This window comes from Camellia sinensis, chromosome 7 (genome assembly GCF_055761805.1).
Source record: "Camellia sinensis isolate YWXY chromosome 7, ASM5576180v1, whole genome shotgun sequence".
Classification (NCBI taxonomy): Eukaryota; Viridiplantae; Streptophyta; class Magnoliopsida; order Ericales; family Theaceae; genus Camellia; species Camellia sinensis.
In genome coordinates, this window is record NC_138967.1 from 124,225,735 (window position 1) to 124,240,819 (window position 15,085).

The 15,085-nt window shown below is 42.2% G+C and overlaps 1 protein-coding gene across 1 annotated transcript; it reads left to right on the top strand.

Annotated features, from left to right (window-relative positions):
• The first annotated feature begins 361 nt into the window (after nucleotides 1-361).
• Nucleotides 362-14,941, top strand: LOC145796076 (uncharacterized). Its single transcript, XM_082881073.1, has 5 exons — nucleotides 362-1,076; nucleotides 1,194-2,507; nucleotides 2,613-3,037; nucleotides 13,580-14,053; nucleotides 14,174-14,941. Exons 1-5 carry the CDS (start codon nucleotides 362-364, stop codon nucleotides 14,939-14,941), a joined length of 3,696 nt encoding a protein of 1,231 aa, XP_082737199.1.
• Nucleotides 14,942-15,085: the final 144 nt, after the last annotated feature.

The following is a 15,085-nucleotide window of genomic DNA, read 5'->3' on the forward strand; positions in this document are numbered from 1 at the left end:
GAACAAAGGCAACTGAGGATACTCAATCGGCGCAAAAACGAACAATGGTTGCACATCCTTCCACATGTTCGTTCTCAATGCCAATCACATCTTTAGCTCCACAAAGGAATTGGTAAAAGACTGTGTTTAATTCTTCAAATACATACTCTTACTATTACCATTCTATTTTAATTTACACAGAACCAATATTTGTAGGCCTACTCTTACAACTCCTTCCCTTCAAGAGGATCTATGTACTAATGAGGAATTAGAGGATATGCCTATGAGTCCAATGGTTGGTACTCGAGCACATATAAATTCATGTCGTCATTCTCTTGGCAAGATGGATGTATTATGTCCTTTTTGTTCAGCATTACATTGGATGGATGAAAAATTAGTAAAATCATCTCCAAACCGTCCTCTATTCGGAACATGTTGTTCAAAAGGAAAGGTTAAGCTTCCTCTGCTTATTACACCCCCTTCACTTCTTCAAGCATTATATGATGGGAATGATGATAAATCAAAATCGTTTCGACGTTATACTCGAGTGTACAATGCAACCAATGCTTTTACAAGTCTTGGTGCTACATTAGATCCAAGAGTACTTACTGGAAGAGGCCCTACATCATTCACTATCCATGGGAAATTGCGACATCGAACAGGATCACTACTACCACAATCAGGGCAAGATGCAACTTATGCGCAATTGTACATTTATGACCTTGATTCAGCTTTAGAAGTTCACAATCGTAGAAATCCTCAATTAAGAAGAGATGTTCTAAAAACTATTCAAGATAGTTTATTACAGGTTAATGCATTCGTTGCTAAATTTTGCCAGGCTCATGCAATTTTGAATCAATTAGCCTTGACAGTACGAAATTTGCCTGCTCATCTCCACTACAGTTCATCGACAGATCGACGACGGTATAACCTACCAACTATAGATGAGATTGCAGTTGTAATACCAGGTGATGGAACCAAGGTTAGTGGAATGAGAGATGTTATCTTACATCTACATGGAAATAATGAGCTAATGCAAATCAATGAATGTCACCCAGCATATTTGCCATTACATTATGTTTTATTATTTCCACATGGTGAGCTTGGATGGGAACCTAAGATGAAATTGTGGGATGTTGAACGTGATCAGCCTTCAACTGATCGGCTTACTCAAATGGATTTTTATAGTTATCGTTTGTTTGAACGACCCACAGAGTATTCAACAATTTTGAGAGCTGGAAAATTGTTCCAAGAGTTTTTGGTTGATGCTTGGGCCGCAACTGAACAAAATAGGTTGACTTACTACAAGCTTAATCAAGGGAAGATCCGTGCTGAACTTTACCAAGATTTGACAGATATTGATCCAAATGACCTTCAACCCAATCAAATTGGTCAAAGGTTTGTTTTGCCATCTTCATTTTCTGGAGGTCCTAGACACATGTTTGAAATCTTTCAAGACTCAATGGCTATCACACGATACAACCAACATCCAGACATTTTTCTCACCATGACTGTAAATCCTAAATGGCCAGAAATTACTTCGGCATTATTACCGCACCAAAAGCCTATTGATCGTCCTGATTTAATTGCCCGTGTTTTTGAGTTAAAGAGAAAGTGCTTGATGAAGGAGATAGAAACAAACCGAGTGTTTGGTAATAAAGTTGCACATGTTTTTACAATTGAATTCCAAAAGCGAGGCCTTCCTCATATGCATACACTTCTATTTCTTAAGGGTCCAGACAAAATTCGGACACGTGCTCAAGTAGACAAATTGGTTTGTACAGAATTTCCAGATCCAAAAGATGAACCTATGCTTTTTGAAACTATTTGTATGGTACATGGACCATGTGGTGCTCGAAATCCACAAGCACCATGTATGGAAAATGGTAAATGCACTAAGAGATACCCTCGAGCGTTCGCAGAAACAACTACTATGGATCAAGATGGATATCCTATCTATCGTCGTCGCAATAATGGTCAAGCTCATATTGTGAGGGGGAAAGAAGTTGATAACAGAGACATCGTACCGTACAATGCATATCTTTCTAAACGTTTCAACTGTCACATAAATATGGAAGTTTGTGCCGGAATGAGATGCGTCAAGTATATACACAAGTACCTTTATAAGGGTCATGATCGTACAACGATGGTGTTGGGATTGATAAATGAGATCCAACAATATCTCGATGCGAGGTATATTGGACCTCCAGAAGCTGCTTGGCGAATATTTGGTTATCCATTGCATGCAGAGATACCAACAGTTGTACGCTTAGCACTTCATTTACCTGGAATGCACCGTGTTCTTTTTAATCCTGATGAATCATTAGAAGCAATTGTTTCTAGAGCTGGCCAACAAATGTCAACTCTTACTGGTTTTTTTGCATATTGCGCTTCTATGGAAGATGAATGTCCATTCACTTACCAAGAATTTTCACAACATTTTGTTTGGCTTAATTCAGAAAAGAGATGGAAACCAAGACAACAGGGCTATGCAATCAGTAGAATGTACTTTGCTAGCCCTAATTGTGGTGAGAGATTTTATTTGCGTTTGCTATTAACTGTTGTCAAATGACCAAAATCGTTTCAATGTTTACGCACGGTCAACAATGTTTTGCATGATATGTTTAAATCAGCATGTGTTGCAAGAGGACTTTTAGAAGATGATGAAGAATGGATACAATGCCTTAAAGAGGCTGCAGTTATGAAAACTGGTTATCAATTAAGGAGATTGTTTACTATTATTCTTACTCAGTGCTCTCCACTGCAACCATATGCGTTATGGAATCAATTTTCAATACATATATGTAATGATCTTGCACATAAGATTCGAACATTGTTTGCCATTTCTGAACCAACTGAGGCTCAAATTGAAGACTATGATCTATATCTTTTGAATCAAATGCTCCAAGAATCAGGAAAAAGTTTAATTGACTTTCCGCCAATGCCACAACCTTCTACAAATTGGAGTGCGGTAGTTGGTAACAGGTTGATATTCGAACATCAACAACTGCATAATGAGGCACAACAGGCAGATGTAGAAATTATTATTGATCGCCTTGTAACGCCCTCAAAATAATAACGTTAAACCCATTAAATAAGACATGCGTTGATATACAAAAGTTCCACATTCTTTCATTACATCAGAATTCTATTACATAGGTATTACATGTTAACGACAAGAGCAAATGCCCTAAGGGCTTACAGCTTTCCAAGTTAACACTTGGTTACAACAAAAGAGTACTAACTCATACATATTAAGCCCTTGGCTTGGAATTACATGTAATACATCAAAAGAAAACGACAAAAAAGATGTCCACTTGTGGCCTCCCAAGCTATGTCCTTGGAGGAGGCATGCTTCCTGTACCTGAAAATGATATTCCCATATAGGGTGAGCCACAGCCCAGTAGAAATATACTAAACCAACCATGAACAATGACTAAAATATTAGCAATTGATAGATGGCCAACACTGATACATTCACATAAATCACACATTTATGTCACACGACTTTTGAGTCCAAGTTTCCTTTCATTTTCCCTTTTTCAACGGATAGGCATATAAGCACTACCCACATTCTCAATAGATATGTATAATCACAATATCCACAGATAAGCATATAAGCTATATCCACATTCTACAACAGATATGTATAATCACAATATCCACAGATAAGCATATAAGCTATATCCACATCCTACAACAGATATGTATAACCACAATATCCACAGATAAGCATATAAGCTATATCCACATGTCACAAAGATAAGCATATGAGCTCTATCTTCACTTATCTAGACAAGCATATGAGCTGTATCTACGGAGTTCATCCCCTATCTTCTCCCAACACTATCCGGTTTAGAGGTACATCCCCTATCTTCCCCTAAACCGCGGAGTACATCCCCCATCTCCTCCTCTACACATAACGTATACAAACACATTGGTTCTATATACAACAACACAATACATATAACTAATGTATTCTATCGACCGTCAAAATCCATGACACATTCCTTTGATTAGTTTTAGTTTGCCTAATCATCATGCATTGTCTACAACAATCACGACTATCCTCCACCGATAGCCCAAAGCAGTTATTTCTAAACAGAAAATAAATGTACAATGGATATTCAATCAACATTTCATTCCCTCACAATTAATTATCCCAATTAATTAAACAATGTAATTAGGTCAATTCCCATAATTTACATTACAACCCTTAGGTCCCATTTTCATTAATGACTCATCATTTATTCCCATTTCTCTATGCCAAACATGCATTCAGGTTTATTATGAACAAAACCCCAATTTTTGTAAAATTACACAAAAGCCCCTAACTTTCACCAAATTACCAAACCAACCCCAACATCTCAAAATACCAAAATTTAAAGACAAAATCCATAGAGAGGAGTAGGATATCCCTACCTCGAAGTTTGAGCCAAAAAGGAGATGAAGGCTCGAAGATCAACGTGCTCCAAATCCCAACTTTTTCAGATTAAAATAAAGCCCTTAATGCCCTCAATCTTTTTAACAAAGGCCCTAGGCTAGATTCACACTCTAGGGAGATCAATTCTTAGAGAGAGTGTAAGTGTAGAGAGAGAGGGTCACAGATCTGGGGTTTAATCAAAAAGAAGAGTGAAAAAGTGATGTTTAAAATCGCTACTGCCCGCTGATATAAAACACTCTCGCTCGAGCGAAGACTTGGTCGCTCGAGCGACAAGACACAGAAAACTCTCGCTCGAGCCAAGAATCCCTCGCTCGAGCCAAAAACTCAAACCTTCAGGTCCGCAACCAGAAGCACGCTCGAGCGACCAACTCCTCGCTCGAGCGAAGAACAAACCAGACCGCTCGAGCCAAGAAAAGCTCGCTCGAGCCAAGAAACACCACTCTCAGGTCCAGAACCAGATGCAAGCGCTCGCTCGAGCGAAGCCACTCTGGCTCGACCCACCAGACACAGACTCCACTCTCGCTCGAGCGACCAACTCCTCGCTCGAGCGAAGGTCCAAAAATCTGGGCAGCAACACTAGGCTCCCAAACACAACCAACCTGAAACACACCTGCCAACACATCCTATAACTCAATATACAAAGTAAGGAGGATGCAAACAAGATAATAAACAACTACCAACGTCCACGGACACATGTCCGGACCACTGTACAACAAGGGTAAACCCGGGATCGCTATAACCTCCCCCCCTTAAAGAATTTCGTCCCCGAAATTAAGCACAAGTTTTCAAAACAAGTTTTCCTTCATTTTAAATAATGTTACATTTTAACATTCAACACTTCGACCCATTACCGGCCATCCCCTCCCTTTAACAAGAGGCATTTCACAATATGTAAACAACATATGTACTTTCAACATGCATTAACATTACGCATTATCTTTCCAATTTCAACAATATATTTAACAGATATAGTGTCACATTCAACTTCCATATGAGGCAAGTTCCAAAACATACTTCCAATAAACCAAAACATTTTCAATGTTTCACAACTTAAGACATATATAAAAGCTCTTAAGTTCAACAACAGTTCAAAATGTAAATACAAGATTACATATCAACAAACAAGTCTGGATATTTCTCGCGGACTTCCAACTCACGTTCCCAAGTGGCCTCCTCCACTCCGTGATGTTTCCACAAGACTTTCACCAAAGGAATGGTCTTGCCACGCAGGACCTGATCCCGCCTATCCAAGACCCGAACCGGTCTCTCCTCATACGAGGCATCCTCATCCACCTCTAGGTCGGTCCAATCCAACACGTGTGATGGATCTGGCTCATACTTCCGAAGCATACTCACATGAAACACGTCATGCACTCCGGACAACTGCGGCGGTAAGGCTAACCGATAAGAAACCTCACCAATCCTCTCAAGGATCTCAAAAGGACCAATAAACCGAGGGGATAACTTCCCACTCTTCCCAAACCTCATCAAACCTCGCCTAGGTGATATCTTCAGAAAGACATGATCACCTACCTCAAACGCTAAAGGCCTCCTCCTACGGTCGGCATAACTCTTTTGTCGACTCTGGGCTGTAACAAGCCTTCTACGGATAAGCTCAACTTTCTCCGTCGTCTCCCTAACCAACTCCGGACCCAACAAAGGTGCATCACCCACCTCGGCCCAACAAACTGGAGACCTACACGGTCGGCCATACAAGGCCTCAAACGGTGCCATACCGATGCTAGACTGAAAACTGTTGTTGTAGGCAAACTCTACCAAGGGTAAGTGCCTCTCCCACGTCCCACTGAAGTCCAGGACACAACCCCGAAGCATATCCTCGAGGATCTGAATAGTACGCTCAGACTGCCCATCAGTCTGAGGATGATAGGCCGTACTAAAGGTCAACTTAGTGCCCAAGGCACTCTGCAAACTCTGCCACAACCTGGCAGTAAAACGAGGATCTCTATCTGAGACGATTGTCACTGGGACCCCGTGCAATCTCACTACGTCCCGAATATACAAGTCGGCAAGATGATCCACCGAATCTCTCACGCGCATAGGAATAAAGTGCGCCGACTTAGTCAACCGGTCTACAACCACCCAAATAGCATCACTACCCCGCTGAGTCCTCGGAAGACCTACAACGAAGTCTATAGTGACATGCTCTCACTTCCACTCGGCAATAGGCAAGGGTTGCAACAAACCCGCTGGCCTCTAATGTTCGGCCTTCACTTGCTGGCAAGTAAGGCACTTCGATACGAAAACAGCCACATCTCTCTTCATACCTCGCCACCAAAACTGGCGACCCAAATCCTGATACATCTTAGTACCTCCCGGATGCACCGCAAGGCGCGAATGGTGAAACTCTCGGAGTACTTCCTCTCGGCAAGACTCCGGTACAAACAAACGGTCTCGGTATCTCACACTCTGGTCGGGATACACCGTCAAACCCTTCTCAACTTTCCCATTGGAGATCTTCTCTCGGAGGGATTCTACCTCAAGGTCACCTCTCTGTGCCTCTAACACTCTAGTCACAAGTGTAGGCTGCGCAACAACAGAAAACAAGGCCGCAGCCTCAACAGATTCGCCCAAAAGCAAATCAAACTCACCAAGTGCGCCCAACATCTCCCATTCCCGGATGGCTATACAAGCTACATCACTAATGGTCTTCCTACTAAGGGCATCGGCCACAACATTGGCCTTTCCCGGATGATAGTGCAACTCAAAATCATAATCCTCGATGAACTCCATCCATCTCCTCTGCCTCAAATTCAAGTCCCTCTGTGTAAACAGATACTTCAAACTCTTGTGGTCCGAGAATACCTCGAACTTCTCACCATAAAGGTAGTGCCTCCAGATTTTCAAGGCAAAGATCATAGCTGCTAACTCTAGGTCGTGTGTGGGGTAATTCTTCTCGTGTATTTTCAACTGACGTGAGCCATAAGCTACCACTTTCCCCTCCTGCATCAACACACAACCCAAACCCTCTCGTGAAGCATCACAATAAACCGCATAACCCAACCCTCTCTCCGGAATAATCAAAACCGGAGCGGTGGTCAATCTAACTTTCAGCTCTTGGAACAACTTTTCACAAGTCTCACTCCACACAAACTTGACTCCCTTCCGAGTCAGTCTAGTCAACGGTGACGCTAACCTGGAGAAATCTTTCACAAACCGACGGTAATACCCAGCTAATCCCAGAAAACTGCGGATCTCAAACACATTCTTAGGCTGTGCCCAATATTGCACTGCCTCAACCTTGGATGTATCAACAGACACCCCTTCCCCGGATACCACGTGGCCTAAGAATTTGACTTCCCTCAGCCAGAACTCACACTTCCCAAACTTGGCATACAGCCTATGGGCTCTAAGCAACTCAAGCACCACTCTCAAGTGTTCCTCGCGCTCCTCCTCTGAAGGCGAATAGATAAGAATGTCGTCCACGAAGACGACCACAAATCGGTCTAAGAACTCCCGGAAAATCCGGTTCATCAAGTCCATAAAGACTGCCGGTGCATTGGTAAGCCCAAATGGCATCACCAGAAACTCATAATGGCCATACCGCGTACGGAATGCCGTTTTCGGAATATCCTCTTCCCTGACCCTCAACTGGTGGTAATCCGATCTCAAGTCTATCTTAGAGAAACAACGGGAACCCTTCAACTGGTCAAACAAATCATCTATACGGGGCATAGGGTACTTATTCTTAACCGTAGCCCGATTCAACTTCCGGTAGTCAATACACAATCTCAAGGCCCCATCTTTCTTTTTAACAAAGAGGGCCGGTGCTCCCCACGGCGAAACACTAGGGCGAACAAAGCCCTTATCTAGCAATTCCTGGAGCTGAACTTTCAACTCGACCAACTCTGCTGGAGCAAAACGATAAGGTGCCATAGAAATCGGCGCCGTGCCGGGCACTAAATCAATAGAGAACTCTATCTCTCGGTGAGGTGGCAAACTAACAAGATCTTCGGGAAAGACATCCGAATACTCACAAACCACCCTTGGCAACACAATCTGGGTCTCACCACTTTCACCACTCTCAAAACTGGCAAGTAGACTACCAAGCTCACTTCGCTTTCGCGAATCGTACCCCGGTGGCAAAACACTACCAACTCGGTCTCCCAAGAAATGGAACCACTCCCCGCTCAAGGTACATAACGTAACCCTCTGGCGGTAGCAATCAATAACAGCCCGGTATGACGATAACCAGTCCATACCCAAAATAACATCAAAACCCTTCATGGGCATGACAACAAACGGAAAAGCAAGCCTATAATCGGCGACCTCTATATCACAACCTCTACATCCGTGTTCCAAAACCAACTCACCCCCAACAGGTGACACAACACAAACAGGAGATGCCAATGGTGCAAGCTCCAATTCCAACACAGATGCAAATGCAGCAGATACAAAAGAATAAGATGCACCCGTGTCTATCAACACATTAGCAACCGAGTTGCAAAACAGAAAAGTACCTCTCACTACCGATGGAGCCGGTACTAAATCCGGCGCGGTAACAGCATACACGCGCCCCGTAGGCCCCTGGTCTACCTGCTCACCTCTCGGAGCAAAAGACTCACTACTAAAGAAAGGGTCTTTTGAGTCGGTTTTTTGAGTCGGCAAATTTTACCGTCGCAAAAGGTAGCCTTTTTGAGACGGCACAGAGTTACCGACTCAAATACCAAACCTTTAGTGTCGGCACCGTTGGCCGACACAAAAAATTAATATTTGATAGTATTATTTGAGTCGGTTGAATTTACCGACGCAAAAGATAGACCTTTTGAGTCGGCATAGACCTTTTGCGTCGGCAAATTTGTGCCGACGCAAAAAATTAGACCTTTTTGTGTCGGCAACTGATGCCGTAGCAAAAAAAAAAAATTTATAACCAAGATATATATTTATTTACTTGATTATATTTAATAAATATATTTATTTATACATATACTTTTATATTAATATTGAGTGTATATACTATAAATAATATATATCTCGTTTAATATCTGAAAGAGGTGTGGTGGTGAAGTGGGTGTAGTGCGTTGACCTTGGGTCAACTTGTCCAAATGGATGGGTGTTCGAACCTTGGGAGCCTCAGTGAGAAAATTATGAGTTAAATTTTTTAAAACATTTAACCACTTTTTGAGTCGGCAATCTACCGTCTCAAAAAATTAAAACTTTTTGCGTCGGCAGATTGCCGACTCAAAAACTTTTTGCGACCCCACCATTTTCGTCCCTTGAGTTGCCGTCGAAACGCCGTCGCAAAAAGTTTTTGCGTCGGCAAATCCGCTATTTGCGACGGCAAGCTGCCGACTCAAAAGCCCTGCTTTTTAGTAGTGACTGCTGCACAGACTGGGATGACGAAGCTCCCGGATTGGCCCTCGAGGCCTGCACAGACTGAGCTGGCTGAAAACCCTGCGTCTGCCTAGAACCAGACGCTCCCGAAGTGGCACTCAACTGCGGGCAAAACCTCTTCAGGTGCCCAGGTTGTCCACACTGATAACAAGACAAGGGCTGCCCCATGCCCAAACTCTGACTCTGCGGTCTAGCTGAAGAAGAAGCAGCTCTCTGACCTCCACCCTTCAACGGGCAAACTGAAACCTTGTGACCCGGCTGGCCACATTTGTAACAAGTAAACTCCCCCTGACTGCCTCTCCCCGAGCCTGCACTCGGCACTGGAAAGGTCGATCTAGAAGCTACTCCCTGGGGCTGCTGAGGGTTAGAACCCCTCTGCCTGCTGTCGTCACTCTGACTATCTTGGCTCCTCATGCATCATAATCTCCATATGAGCAGCTGCATCTACCAGGTGTCTATACTCTCGAATGTAAGATCCACCAATTCTCAACTTGAGGCCCCGCCTCAACTTCCGCTCAAACTCATAGCAACGGCGTTCCTCAGACGCCACCAGTTCCGGTGCAAACCTGGACAGACTGGTAAAGGTAGCCTCAAACTCGGCCACAGACAAGCCCTGCTGATTAAGCCGGCTAAACTGGTCCCTCAGCTTCTCCCTAGCTGCTGCAGACAAAAACCTCTCCTGAAAAGCATTTACAAACGCCTCCCAAGTACCACCAACACGAGCCTTCTCGTATTTCCACCATTGACCCGCATCTCCCTTCAGCTGGAAGGATGCCAAGGTCACCTTCAATGCTCCGTCCTCGATGCCAAGCATCTCGAACGTCTTACTCATCTGCTCAAGCCACTCATCAGCCTTCAGTGGCTCCTTCGGATCCCCGACAAACTCATCCGGATTAGACCGGAAGAACTCCCTTTTTAAGAAAGAAGGCCCTGCCTCGGCTGCCTGATTCCCTGCTCTGAGAATACCCAAAGCTCCTGCTATCTCCCGGGCCAAGGCACCCATGGCCTGCTGACCCACTGGCTCGGCCACATTGGCCTGACCAACACCCTCCTGCACTGCCGGGGTCTCACCCTGTAACGGTACTTCCTGCCTCGCAGGTCTACCACGCCTAGCACCTCTTCCTCGTCCTGACATCCTAATAAAGGTAACACAGAACGTTAGCACATTCTCAAATGTGCCGAAACTAAACACTCACGTCCTAATGCATGGACAACAGTAATTCACTCCACGTAAGCACGTAAACACATAAGCACTTACGAATTTCATTTCCGGATAATGATAGTCCCGAGGCATTACTAGAGTTCTAGTTAGAAACAGCATTGATCAAGTGCTTTTCTAACAAGACTCACAGAAATCCAAGGATCCAATCAACATCCTAGAAAGTAAATCCCATACCCACATAGTGACATAAGCATGTTATCAAGTAAGCACATAGCATATGATACTACATCAAAGTCTCTATCAAGCGAGACAAACCCATTGTGATCCTAATCACTTCCTACGTACCCAAAGTATTCGAACCCGGTACGCTCTGATACCAAGTTGTAACGCCCTCAAAATAATAACGTTAAACCCATTAAATAAGACATGCGTTGATATACAAAAGTTCCACATTCTTTCATTACATCAGAATTCTATTACATAGGTATTACATGTTAACGACAAGAGCAAATGCCCTAAGGGCTTACAGCTTTCCAAGTTAACACTTGGTTACAACAAAAGAGTACTAACTCATACACATTAAGCCCTTGGCTTGGAATTATATGTAATACATCAAAAGAAAACGACAAAAAAGATGTCCACTTGTGGCCTCCCAAGCTATGTCCTTGGAGGAGGCATGCTTCTTGTACTTGAAAATGATATTCCCATATAGGGTGAGCCACAGCCCAGTAGAAATATACTAAACCAACCATGAACAATGACTAAAATATTAGCAATTGATAGATGGCCAACACTGATACATTCACATAAATCACACATTTATGTCACACGACTTTTGAGTCCAAGTTTCCTTTCATTTTCCCTTTTTCAACGGATAGGCATATAAGCACTACCCACATTCTCAACAGATATGTATAATCACAATATCCACAGATAAGCATATAAGCTATATCCACATTCTACAACAGATATGTATAATCACAATATCCACAGATAAGCATATAAGCTATATCCACATCCTACAACAGATATGTATAACCACAATATCCACAGATAAGCATATAAGCTATATCCACATTTCACAAAGATAAGCATATGAGCTCTATCTTCACTTCTCTAGACAAGCATATGAGCTGTATCTACGGAGTTCATTCCCTATCTTCTCCCAACACTATCCGGTTTAGAGGTACATCCCCTATCTTCCCCTAAACCGCGGAGTACATCCCCCATCTCCTCCTCTACACATAACGTATACAAACACATTGGTTCTATATACAACAACACAATACATATAACTAATGTATTCTATCAACCGTCAAAATCCATGACACATTCCTTTGACTAGTTTTAGTTTGCCTAATCATCATGCATTGTCTACAACAATCACGACTATCCTCCACCGATAGCCCAAAGCAGTTATTTCTAAACAGAAAATAAATGCACAATGGATATTCAATCAACATTTCATTCCCTCACAATTAATTATCCCAATTAATTAAACAATGTAATTAGGTCAATTCCCATAATTTACATTACAACCCTTAGGTCCCATTTTCATTAATGACTCATCATTTATTCCCATTTCTCTATGCCAAACATGCATTCAGGTTTATTATGAACGAAACCCCAACTTTTGTAAAATTACACAAAAGCCCCTAACTTTCACCAAATTACCAAACCAACCCCAACATCTCAAAATACCAAAATTTAAAGACAAAATCCATAGAGAGGAGTAGGATATCCCTACCTCGAAGTTTGAGCCAAAAAGGAGATGAAGGCTCGAAGATCAACGTGCTCCAAATCCCAACTTTTTCAGATTAAAACAAAGCCCTTAATGCCCTCTATCTTTTTAACAAAGGCCCTAGGCTAGATTCACACTCTAGGGAGATCAATTCTTAGAGAGAGTGTAAGTGTAGAGAGAGAGGGTCACAGATCTGGGGTTTAATCAAAAAGAAGAGTGAAAAAGTGATGTTTAAAATCGCTACTGCCCGCTGATATAAAACACTCTCGCTCGAGCGAAGACTTGGTCGCTCGAGCGACCAGACACAGAAAACTCTCGCTCGAGCCAAGAATCCCTCGCTCGAGCCAAAAACTCAAACCTTCAGGTCCGCAACCAGAAGCACGCTCGAGCGACCAACTCCTCGCTCGAGCGAAGAACAAACCAGACCGCTCGAGCCAAGAAAAGCTCGCTCAAGCCAAGAAACACCACTCTCAGGTCCAGAACCAGATGCAAGCGCTCGCTCGAGCGAAGCCACTCTGGCTCGACCCACCAGACACAGACTCCACTCTTGCTCGAGCGACCAACTCCTCGCTCGAGCGAAGGTCCAAAAATCTGGGCAGCAACACTAGGCTCCCAAACACAACCAACCTGAAACACACCTGCCAACACATCCTATAACTCAATATACAAAGTAAGGAGGATGCAAACAAGATAATAAACAACTACCAACGTCCACGGACACATGTCCGGACCACTGTACAACAAGGGTAAACCCGGGATCGCTATACGCCTCAACAATGATCAACGAACAACTTATGATGCAATCACTTCCTCAGTCTTTGAAAATAAAGGAACTATTTTCTTTTTGAATGGAGGTGCCAGAACAGGGAAAACGTTTTTGTACAATGCGATTGCATTAAAGTGTCGCAGCCTTAGCCATATTGTTATTACTGTGGCTTCATCTGGAATTGCATCATTGTTATTGGTAGGAGGTCGTACTGCTCATTCAACATTTTCCATTCCATTGGATGTATTGGAAAATTCAATTTGTAGATTTAGCAAGCAATCATTACAAGCAAAATTGTTTAGAGAAACAAAACTTATAATCTGGGATGAAGTTCCTATGCAGCATAGACATTGTGTTGAGGCAGTTGATCGCACACTTCGGGAGACTTGTGATAGTGAAAAGCCATTTGGGGGTATCACTGTTGTTCTTGGTGGAGATTTTCGACAAATCGTACCAGTTGTAACCAAAGGAGTACGTGAGCAAATTGTGAATGCATCATTAAGACACTCTTTTCTATGGAAGGATATACATGTTCTGTCTTTAAATTTGAACATGCGCTTGAATCATGCAAATCTTGAAAATGCTAATTTTGCAAAATTCTTGATGGAGGTAATATTTCTTCAAACTTTTTCTCCATTATATGGTCCTTTTAAATTGACGAAATACATTTATGTTTATGTACTTTAATTGATTTTACTTACTATTTTATTTATTTATTTTTATAAATAGATTGGGACCAATCCTCAGGAAATTGTTAAACTTCCATCAACAATACGCAAATGTCAAGATCTAAAAGACATAATCTCAGTAGTTTATCCGCAACTGGATGTGGCAATGACATCGACTGCAGCATTTTTAACTGAACGTACAATTCTTTCTGCACGGAATGATGATGTCAGTGCTATCAATACTGCAGCATTGAATATTTTTCCCGGCAACACACTTACTTATTTGGCAGTAGACATGATGTCTGAAGATGATGAAATTGATCGTACTATAATAAATAGATATCCTAATGAATATTTAAATTCATTAGATCCTCCTGGGCTACCGGCTTTTAAGGTAGAGTTGAAAGTAGGTTGTCCTATAATGTTGTTAAGAAATATTGCACCAAAAGATGGACTGTGCAATGGCACAAGATTGATGGTTTCTAGATGCAATACTCGCATAATTGAAGCTCAAATTTTAACTGGAGAAAAATGTGGCAATTTGGTATTCATACCAAGGATATCCTTGACACCATCTTCTTCAGAAATGCCTTTTCGAATGACAAGACGTCAATTTCCAGTTCGATTGGCATATGCCCTGACCATTAATAAATCTCAAGGGCAATCTGTGAAATTTGTTGGAGTTGATTTGCGCACACCAGTGTTTAGTCATGGGCAATTGTATGTGGCCCTATCTAGATGCACATCCTTTGATCGTATAAGTGTTCTCCTTCCCAATGATGAGCCAGATTCTACTACAAACATTGTTTATCCTGAAATTTTGTTATAGTGTTACTTATGGATCAAACCACTTTTGTCAAAAGGTACAATTTATTTATTGATAAATTTGTTTCTATTGATTACAAATTGTTATTTTTAAAATATTTTACTAGATGTGTCGATTTTTGTAGGATTGGGTTAAAAAATATATGGA